At 43.3% G+C, this 11,396-nt stretch overlaps 1 protein-coding gene across 1 annotated transcript in view; it reads left to right on the forward strand.

The window, feature by feature from the left end:
- LOC129323395 (cytosolic phospholipase A2 beta-like) overlaps window positions 1–10,951 on the forward strand; it is an 84,665-nt gene extending 73,714 nt beyond the window's left edge. Inside the window, exons 18-20 of the mRNA XM_054969929.1 lie at window positions 631–797; window positions 1,270–1,456; window positions 9,894–10,951. Coding sequence (XP_054825904.1) covers window positions 631–797; window positions 1,270–1,456; window positions 9,894–10,114 — 575 coding nt within the window. The 3' untranslated portion in view covers window positions 10,115–10,951. The remainder of the gene's footprint in view (window positions 1–630; window positions 798–1,269; window positions 1,457–9,893) is intronic.
- Window positions 10,952–11,396: the final 445 nt, after the last annotated feature.

Here is an 11,396-nt window from a genome sequence, read left to right on the forward strand (position 1 = left end):
ACCTTTACAGAAGCAAACTGATCTCCATATCAGAAGGAGCTGTTTGAGAGCTGTTTGCATCTACTCCTCCCTCCCCTCCTCTATATATGACCAGTTTCTTCTTTCCCTCCGTGCATCTGATGAAGAGAACTGTGATTCTCGAAAGCTTATGCTACAATAAAATTGGTTAGTCTTAAAGGTGCTACTGGACTCTTTTTGATTTTGCCACTACAGACTAACACGGCTAACTCCTCTGGAGCTAAAAGATTGTATTCTCTCGGCCTTATCTCTAATAGTAAATACATGTAAGATTTTAAGCATCTTAGAAGTTGTTGTTGTTTTTATTTTTATTAAGTGTGGTTTTTTTCAAAAACTGTTCCCATACAACTGATATAATTTAAAGCATATTTAACATTTTTGTCTAGTACAAGTCCCACTTATTCTACTGGGGCTTGTGCAGGAAAAATTTTTGTGGATTGTAGCCAATACAAATTAATCGGGTGATTTTCCAGAGGTGCTGTATGTAGCATGAAGAAACATATGGGTGGCAAAAATTAATTGCCTAGAGTCTTGTTATGTATTTTTAGAAGTAAATGATCACCAGTCCTCTGTTCCAACAATGTGCTAATAAGATTGAAAATGCTTTTTCAGATACCATTTTAGATGGTGCTCCAGGCAAGCTGACGCCAAGTGAAAAATCCCTCTGTTTAATAGACGTAGGCTATTTTCTTAACAACAGCGGCTTACCACTTCTCAGACCTGAAAGGAATGTAGATGTCATTGTCGCACTGGATTATGATTTTTTCAATATCTTTAAGGTGAGGAAAAATATTTTTTCTATGCATGGATATGATGGAATACCCCTAAGGGTAGTGCCGTCCTGGCTGTGGCCCTCAGATCATCCTACGCAAGTCTAATGTGCAGTGGACCCCTGAAGATCTTAGCAAGTAGGGTTGCAGCATGGGGATGGCAACCAGTGGGAGACTCACCTCTGTCTGTGGTTAAACCATAGGGTTTTAACTAATTGCTAGAGTGTCAGTGTGCTGACTTCACTTCTGGTTGTGATGGAGGTGATGTCAGCAGGTCGAGTTGCTAGTGTCCCCCCATTTCCCCCTATTTTCTCTTGCTGCTCAGTTTAGCGGGGGGCATGAAGTTCTCCCATTGCCAGGAGGCATATGGCAACCTTACTAGCAAGAGACTGGCTGAAATTACTGGCAACGGAGTAGAGCTCAGATGACCTGTGTGTCATCTGTGTCAGTTTCAACTTTGTATATTGGATATCTAATACAGCAAACGGAGATGATGGCAAAATATTGCGAAGTGCAAGGAATCCCTTTCCCCAAAATAAACCTGACTGAGGAAGACCGAAAGAACCCCAAGGAGTGCTACGTGTTCTCAGATGAAGATAATCCCAAAGCTCCAGTTGTGATTTATTTCCCACTGATAAACTGCAGCTTCAAAGAATACAAGGCACCTGGTAAGTTCAGTGTTCCTCATCCTGTATGCTTTTTACAGCATTCTCTATGTTGAATGTTCCCAGAGTTGTTTTCTCTGTTTTTATTTAATCCAAACTTATTTGCTGTTCCAACTAAGATCATTTCATAAATGCTTTATGAGTGAGTAAAAGAAAAAACTTGTAGGCCATATCTATATGTTGACAGTTCAGTATTATTAGCCGGCAGAGATGGAGACTGCTAGGCCTGGAGTACACTTAAGAGGGTGTTTTTTTTTTGCCTCGAGGCCCAAATATCAGCCTGCTCTTCCACTGGTGACAGCAACTGGTGGTGGATGAGGGCAACCAGTGATTGTATGTATGTGTGTGATACTGCCCTTACTCAGTCATCTCACAGGCTAGAAAATGGAATGCCAGTGAACTAATTTTCAGCTTTAAGGTCCTGACCATAATAACTAGGAGAGAAGGAGCTGATCTACTAACGTTCTTCTAATCTCAGTACTCTGCACCACCTGCACTTGTGTATAAAGTTGACAGAACTCAAGAGTTTGATGGTTGTTGGGGGTTTTCCGGGCTGTATTGCCGTGGTCTTGGCATTGTAGTTCCTGACGTTTCGCCAGCAGCTGTGGCTGGCATCTTCAGAGGTGTAGCACCAAAAGACAGAGATCTCTCAGTATCGACACTGAGAGATCTCTGTCTTTTGGTGCTACACCTCTGAAGATGCTAGCCACAGCTGCTGGCGAAACGTCAGGAACTACAATGCCAAGACCACGGCAATACAGCCCGGAAAACCCCCAACAACCATCGTTCTCCGGCCGTGAAAGCCTTCGACAATACATCAAGAGTTTGACTTGCTGTGTCTAGGGGCAGAAGTTCAGTGTTAAGCTGAGGAGTCAGAAGATGAGGGCAAGCTATTTTCTAAGATGCCTAACCCTAGCCTTAGAATCATAGGGTTGGAAGATAACTCCAGGGTCATTTGGTCCAACCCCCTACAGGAAATTCATAACTACCTCCCCCACCCCATGACATCTGCTCCATGCCCAGAAGATGGCAACACACCTCCAGGATCCCCAGCCAAACTGGCCTGGGTAAAACTGCTTCTTGACTCCAAAGTGGTGATTGGCATTACCCTAGGTGAGTAAGAAGGGTCCACGAGAACTAAGCACTGATGTAACCCTTCCTACCCTCCCTCTCATGATCTGCCTAGGTTCACAGAATAAGCATTGCTTCTCTATTTTAAAATCTGAACTACTGCTCCCATTTTCCTGTATCACGTTCCACTGTCCATGTCTCTCTTTCTAGGGGTGAGTGACGGAGAGACAGTTAACAGTATAATATGTCTATGCAAGCAAAGACTTGTTTTGTGCTTCTCCAGAGGTCAAGACTCGATATTATGAACTTAAGCAACAGGATAGGTTTAAATTGAACATTAGAAGAAACGGAAACAGTAGTTTGACAATGGAAACAATGACCGGGGGTGGGTGGGTGGAGGTCTTCAAGCCATGGTTGGAGAGCCATCTACCATGGATGCTCTAGCTTTGGGTTTGAGCAGGAGGCTGGATTGGATAGTTTATAAGGACTCTTCCAGGTTGGTGGTAATAGTTTAAAGACAAATAGGAAGTATTTTAAAAGTCAGGACTAGATCTCAGGTGGAAAGAGAGTCACATGTTTTCTTTTTTTAAAATGGAGCAGCAGATAACGATGTTGTAAGCTGCTTTGTATCCCAGTGGGAATGTAAATTAATCAAGTTACCAAGTGTCTGCAGTCTCTGCCCATGCCTACACAAGGACAAGGCAGCATCTCTGAGCTACCAGGCTCCATCCCCTGAGTCTCTAGGTGTGAGTTGCAGGAGGCTTGATGGCCTTATTAGTAGTTAAGGACTGGCCTGAGCAAAGGACTACCTGCTGGGATATCCGGAAAGCAGGTTATTCATTGTCATGACAGATAGATGTCTAGCAAAGTTAGGTGGTGGTGAGAAACCTGCTGTGTGTGCTATCTTTAGAGCAGGATGTGAAGGCTGGCTGCACTGAACTCCCAACCCTGTGGCTCTTTTTGCTTGTATGGAGTCTATTCACCCCACCCTACATGTAACCTCAAAGAAATAATGAAAACCTTCATTTCATAAATGATGTAAGTGAAATCATTTTGGTTGTAAATATGTTTCTTTGAGAAATGTATGCATACCAGGTCTCTTGCTTTGGCGGGAGACCTCCCACACCCTGCCAGCTTTTCCTGCCACCACTCAACTGGGACCAGGGGGAAAATGCTGGGGGAAATGAGCCTATGTGATCAGTGCTGCACCAATGGCATGATGACCTGGAGGTGATGGTCATTACATTAGGCAACACTCTAGCATTTGCCCAAAACTCTATGGTTACAACTATACCTATACACACTATGGTTAAATCTTTACATGCACATTTGAGGTATTTAAATAACATGTCTCCATAAGAAAACGGAGGGGATTTTATATCTGCAATATGTGCTAGTTTGGAGTAGTGTGAACAAACACTGTGATGCATCTACTAAGGGAGGAGCACGGGTGTGGGCAGGGAAATTGAAATATTTCAAATGAATACAAGTATACAAAGAGTTCCACAGGTGTAGGTAGCTAGAGGGGTAGGTGTTGGAGCAAAAATAGGAGCTTTGTGACACTTCAAGGGATGATGCATTTTTATTTTAGCATAAACTGTCACAATGAAGTGGACTGTAGTCTGTGCAAAATTATGCTAAAACAACCCATGTTATGTCTTCTGTGCAGTCTCATATGGGATCTGTGCATGCGCAAGCCAGCTGTGGATGTTCCAAAGCTCCTAGAGGTGTGAGACACTCAGCTAGCCGTTTTGTGCACTTTCCCCCCAAGTATGGCTATAAAAGGTAGGGCGAGTGGCTCCCTTCCTCAGTTCTTTTGCTGTAGCCGAAGAAGGACTTCTCCTTTCTCCCCTCCTCAGATATATCGAGTTGTATGGCATCAAGATCCATGTCATGAGATCCATGGCATCAAATGTCCTCTTGAAGAAGTGTTCCTGTTGTGGATGAAGATGACCCAATTGGATGGGCACAAAAATGCCTCTTCTGTCTGGGTGAAGGCCATGACATCTTGAGGTGTGCAGTATGCAATCAATCCATGCCCAAAGCACGCTATGAAAGGATGTTGTGGCTTAAACTTCCAGAGAAGTTAGCCATGTTAGTCTGTAGTAGCAAAATAGTAAAGAGTCCAGTTGCGCCTTTAAGACTAACCAACTTAACTATAGCATAAGCTTTTGAGAACCACAGTTCTCAAAACTGCATCTGACGAAGAGAACTGTGGTTCTCAAAAGCTTATGCCACAGTTAAGTTGGTTAGTCTTAAAGGTGCTACTGGACTCTTTACTATTTTGTGGCTTAAAGTGGTTCTTTGGGAGTTAGCCCTGAAGGGCTCCACCAACTCCGGTCACAATGCCACAGATAAAGAACGGCAGCACCCAGAGTGGGCCTCCTCATTTCCACCAGGATGTTTGGCACCTGACACAGCTCAGAAGGACCAGTCCATTCCAGTCGTATCCTTATCGGTTCCACCTGCTAAAAAGGCTAAACTCAAGTCAAAGCATATTGATAAACCCTCAACACAGAAGGTACATAAAAGAAAGAAATCCTCTTCTTCAGGTCTGAATGCCTCGATTCCATCAAGTCCATCCAGCATTCCAAGAACTCTGTCACCAACTCCCAGATGTTGCTGTGCTTTGGGTCTATCTCAGAGGATGAGATTCCTGACGTCATTGAACCATCTACAGCTCTCTCCCTGCTGCCACTGTCTCTGGTACGGCCTGCTGAAAGGCATAGAGATTCCTTGGTTCTGTCTGACAATAACAATCAATTGGAACTGGCTCATCATCAAACAGTGAAGGAAGCAACAAAGGACTCAGCCATACTGGACTTGATATTAACCAACGAGAAAGAGTTGGTTGATGGGGTAAAGGTGGTGGGAACCTTAGGGAGGAGTGATCACATCCTCCTAGAATTCCTTTTGCTGTGGGGCACAAACAGAGTTTGTAGCCAAATGCTCAGGTTAGATTTTAATAGGGCAAACTTTAATAAAGTTAAAGATATGATGAGAACTATTCCATAGACAAAAATACTGGAAGGGAAAGGAATGAGTGAAGGGTGGGCTCTCCTAAAAGAAGTGTGGATGAACAGAGAGCTAAATGGAAAAGATTCTCTCTTTGGGCCAAAGACAACAATTTGAATCCTGTCTCTGCCTCATAACCTTCTGTTATGCACTGTTTGGTCCAGTTAAAGGACTGAGGATTAGCTAATTCCTCCATTTGGTGGCCATTTCTACCTGCCATAAGAACATAATCCCTCTTTGCCAGCCAGAGTGCAAGTCCTTCCTTAGAGAACTAGCAAACCTATATCCTCCAGTGTCCAGACTGTTCCCCAGTGGAGTCTTTCCTTAGTTCTCACCTCGATCATGCATAAACCATTCAAGCCTCTGGCTTCCTGCCCCCTCAAGATGCTGGCAGCTAAAAGAACCTTTTTGGTTGCTATAACCTTGGCTAGAAGGGTGAGTGAATTGCAAACCCTGAGATCTGACCCAACTTTCTTTAAGATGATCTCAGATAAGGACGTTCTCTGTCCCAGCCTCCCCTTTCTTCCAAAGGTCATCTCAGCTTTTCACATGAACCAAGACATTGACCTATCTGTCTTCTTTCCAACACTTCAGGATGCAGAGAGACTTTTGCACACTCTGGATGTTAAACATGCCTTGTGCTTCTATCTGGACAGGACAAACTTCTTTTCAGAAGGCTCCTAATCTCTTTATGTTGTTTAAATGGAGCACAAAGCACCAGAAAATCTCTGCACAGGCAATTTCAAAATGGATAGTGTGGCTCATTAAGACTTATTATAAGCAGTCCAAAGAACTATATCCATTACATATAAGAGCTCATTCCACAAGGACTCAGGCCACCATCAGCCTTCAAATTAGACATCCTTCTCGTCGACTTGTGCAAGGCAGCCACCTAGAAAATGCTATCAGCGTTCACCAAGCATTATGCCATTGACATGGATTCTACATGGGATGCAGCTGGTGGCAAAACAGTCCAGAAGAGTCTTTCTAATAATGAGCTTCACGGCCACCTTCTGGGTAAGTTAGCTTACTAATGTGGGACTGCACAGAAGACACCATGATGAAAACAGGGTTGCACTTACCTGTAACTGTTCATTAAATGGTCTTCTGTGCAGGCACACATCCCTCCCTCCTTCTCTGCTGCGAACTCTTTTTTCTTACCTTCTTTCTGCACTGGTGACTTAGAGAACTGAGAGAGGGAGCTGCTCACCCTGCCTTTTATAGCCACACCTGGGGGGAAAGCCCACAAAAAGGCTAGGTGAGTGTCTGTGCTTCTAGGAGTTTGGGGACATCCATGGCCGGCCTGTGCATATGCAAATCCCATATGCTCCTGCACAAAAGACAAGTTGATGAACAACAATTACAGGTTAGTGCAGCTCTGTTATCTTTAAGGTACTAAAAGGCTTCTGTTTAGATACTAACAGACTGTTTTAAAGATGTCATTTTATGGTGATACAGGTTTTCATAGTAATGAACTGTAAGGTATGTGTCAAGCCAAAACATTTTGTCTTAATACTTAAATGGCTGGGAAGCAGTGGGGTAGAAGTAATCCCCAATTTTAGACTATGTACGATCTTCAGGAATGCTTGTATCCCTAACTTCTGTGATGGTTCTGCATGTCCAAGCAACTGTCACACACTTCCTGAGCCCATGAACAGTGTGTGTGTGTGTGTGTGTGTGTGTGTGTGTGTGTGTGAATGCTACAGCCCTGTGGGTACAGCTTACCAGGTGGATTATGGTTGATTCCAGTTAGGCAGGTAAGACACATAATGGTTATATCTGAACCACCTGATCAATTTATGGTCGCCTATGAAGCAGGAAGTGTCCTAGAGGTTTTAAAGCAGTTTTGCAAAGTTACTATAATGCTACACCAGCTAAAGCCTCCATGTAGTCAACATTGCCTATGTCTTTTCACTAGTTAAATAATATTATCTGCTGCAAAAAATGTAGTTTGTTTGAAAACATGCATAACTCTGACTTATATGTAATGACTGGAATTAATCCAGGCCCCTATAATATAAATGTGTGCAAAAAATGAGAGCCATCTGCACACAACGACGCACCATAAGATTGTACTTTGCTCCCTATGAGAGTATGTGGAAAGAATTTAGGGGCCAAGATTCTCATTTCCCCTATAGGCCTCAAACTGTTAATTGGAGAGAAGCAAATACGAGTCTCAGACAGAAACACATTTAGGTTTCTGAGCTACAGACTCACACGGCAGCTGTAAAAGTCTACAAGCAGGAGGTTAGCCAACCCGAAACTCTAACAAGCTTTCATACCACACCAAATTTTAGACTATATTTGAAAATACTTTGCATTACCTTAAAACCTTCCTTCAGAAGTAAGCAACAATTGTTCTTGGCTTAGTGAGATTCCAGAAGTATAATTCCTGAGGTAAATTCCTTGGAGAATCCTTTGAAAAAACACACAATTTTTTTTAATATAAATGTTTTCACATAGTTGCAGAGTGTGTGTGTGGCGGGGGGGAGTCCTTCCCCCTCCAAAAGGTGATGGGCACTAGAAGGTATGTTTGTGCTGAATTATTTACTCTTATATCAGGGAAAGGTGAGGAAATTTCATGGGCACAGCAACAGCCACCTACTCTGTTGCTTCACAAATGGGTTTCTGGACTGGGTCCAGAACCAGATGTGCAAATGGGGCCACTGGATGCCGAAGGTCATAGGATGAGGTACCTCTAGATCTCACAAGATATTTGAGATCCATTCAGATATAGAACACAAAAGAAACAACTGATGCACAATGTTTCCAAAGACATGCTCTAAACTAGAGGTCTGAAGAATATTGCCTTTAGATGTTGTTTTAAAAATTACTCCCTCAAACAAAGTTATGGGTAGCTCTGAATCTTTCTAAATTCATTCCTTGTTACTATAAAGTGTTTTGTAAAATGAGGGAAATTTATGTAGTTTTTAAGGTTTATTCTAGAGCATATTGCAATGGCTGTAAAGTGACCAACTTTTGCATAGTTGCTTGCATGCTTACAGTTAGTGAAGAATGATCAGCTGATGCTTCAGCAGTGTTCCTCAGTGACTGGAAGACGGCTTTCTTCAATGGCTAAGTTGTACACTAAGTATGTGTGGCAAAGTAAACTGTTTGCAGAGATACAAACACATCTGAGTTTTGCAGCTGTCTAGAAGCAGCAGCCTTGGGGGAGATTGCATAGAAGCTGCTTCGTTTTGCTTTAGGGATTAGCTCTAAGGATGAGCACTTTCTGTTTGGGTGCCAATCTGCCCATCTGTGCTAAGCAAATGAATGAATATCCCTCCTAAACAGAAAAAAATTCACCATTGTGCCCCATACAAAACAAATCTTAACTCTGTAATATGGCCCATGACACTTGTCGTTCATGAAAGCAGAGTTTTTCCATTACTGAAAAAGGGATGAGAGGGATCCCTTTGACTACCAAAAAAGCTATGTTGGAGATCATGAGACCTGCATAGACAAAGGCCACGTGGGATGGAAATTATAGCAAGAGGGGAAAGAGGCAAGATTGATTGAAAAAACTTGCTGGATCCAGCCCACCGAGTATATTAACAATGCATTTGTTGGTCCCAGGGAAAGAGGGCACAGAATAAGAAGGAGGAAATCTTCTGTGGACCCAGGGCTCATTTCGAGGGGGAACGTGCAGGTACACAGTTCCAGCAGTTCCCCAAAGAGGTCACATGTCAGGTGGCCCCACCCACCTGATTCTCGGCCACTGTGGGCCCATTTTGTCCTGGATTGGGGCTGAAATGGCCTGGATTGGGCCTCTGACGGGTGGTGGATCACGCTCCTGTTCAGCAGCGGCTCAGTCCTGACCATTTTCAGCCCCTTTTCGGCCATTTTCACCCCCCTTTTGCCATTTTGGGCCCAATTTTGGCCCTGAATGGCCAGGATTGGGTCCAAAACAGCCAGGATAGGTGATGTCAGGGGGTGTGGCACATGCAAATCAGTTATGCTAATGACACATTTCCGGTGATGTCAAGAGGTGTGGCATGTGCTAATGAGTTATGCTAATTTGTGATGCTAATGAGTTCCTCCCGCTCTTTTTCTACGAAATGACCCCTGTGTGGAACCAATTTCTGTTGGACCGCACAATTTGAATCCAGTGACACTTTAGATACCAACAAGGTTTTCAGAGTGTACGCTTTTGAGAGTCAGAGTTGTCTTCTTCAGACACAAGGAGAGCTCTGACTCTCTGAAAATCTTGTTAGTAACTAAAGCGTCACTGGACTCAAATCCTGCAATTCTACTGCAGGCCAACATGGCCACCCATCTAAACCAAGTATCTGTTGGCTCTCTAGAAGCTCAAGTTAAGCCCTGCTCCTCAGTTGTTTCTTTTCTTCCTTTTCAGGAGAGAAACGCACTCCTGCAGAAATGAATGAAGGTGAATTAAAGATGAGCAAGGACGGTTCACCTTATGCAACAACGCACATAACTTACTGTGCAGAAGATTTTGACAAGCTGATAAACTTAGCTACTTATAACGCCCTCTGTAGCAAAGACCTGATCCTGCAGGGCATCGAGAAGGCAATTCTGAAGAGACGAAGTGTTTGGCTTGATAGGTCAGTCTAGAGCCTGATTGACTCCTGGGATGAGATGATATGAAGAAGTCATTGTTGTGTCATACTATTTTTATGACCATCCTGCCAACGTGAGATAATGGCTTTCATAATGCTTATTTATGGATATTTTTTGTAATCCTCTCACTTCGGGTATGCATCCAGCGGAGAAGTCAAGGAACTCAAATTTTTCAGGAGGTGGTATGTTAAGGGATTATTGATGACACTCAGTCTTCTGAGATCATCAAGCCAGTATTACAATATGGTGCTGAAATGCTATTAAAGAAGAGTGTACTTGATAGACTGATAACTGAGGGAATCTTGGCTCAACCACCCTCCATAGCTCTGATAGAAATGAACAGAATGCACTCCCGGTCTCCTATACTACTGAAATGAAACCAGGAAGAGTAGAGCTCTCTTGCTTCAGTTCTGGTGTAATTATGTCATGTGTGCATTTCCCATTCTCCTTTGCTGAAAACAATTGGGTTCGATCTTACCAGCTTTCTCACTGGTGCAAGAGGGAAGATGGGGAATGGGGAGTCTCTCTGGGTTCCACTCCTTGCTGCAGCTCTGTCCTGCCTCCCTGATAACCAGCAAACCCTTTTCAGGGGTGAAAGGGTCCCCTCATTCCATCTGCATCACTATTTCTGTGACCTCCTCAGATATATTCTGCCCTTAAGGGTTGACACATTTCAGCAGTAAATGATGTTAGATCTATTAAAATAATTTAGTATGGCTTTGTTCAATGTTACACTTTTAATGCATTGTTTATAATATTGCCTCACTTGCTTGCCCTGTGTCTTGTGTGCATAATGTTAGCTTATAGTGAATAGATCAAATTCAGTCCAGGACACAATTCATCCTCTTTGAAAAGACTTGTAGCCTTATCTCAAATTCAGCTATGACTTAACATATAGCTGGCTGAGGGTCACTCTACACATTACTTCTTTTACAAGTTCTCTACAGAGCCAACTCGTTCTCTATGCAGTCACATGGCAGTTCCAGGGAATGGCTTCTATAAAAAAAGGAGAGTGCAAATGGGCTTGGAAAACTGTTGCTGGGGGAGGGAGAGTTCCTGCTCTTCTCCTAAGCTGTAAAAACAGTGCAGAGAGGAGACATTTTCTGCTGCTCCACATGGAAGTATTGTGTGCATGTATGGCAGCAGTGTTGGAAGAGGAGGATCCAGCGCTCGCTCGCTCTCCTCAGGTTTCAGAGGGGGACAAACCAAAGAGTTAGAAAGATAGAGAGGTCAGGGCACTCTGTTTACTGTTTACTATTGTTTATTCTTCTGACTG

The sequence above is a fragment of the Eublepharis macularius genome, chromosome 2, assembly GCF_028583425.1.
Source record: "Eublepharis macularius isolate TG4126 chromosome 2, MPM_Emac_v1.0, whole genome shotgun sequence".
In the NCBI taxonomy this organism is placed as follows: domain Eukaryota; kingdom Metazoa; phylum Chordata; class Lepidosauria; order Squamata; family Eublepharidae; genus Eublepharis; species Eublepharis macularius.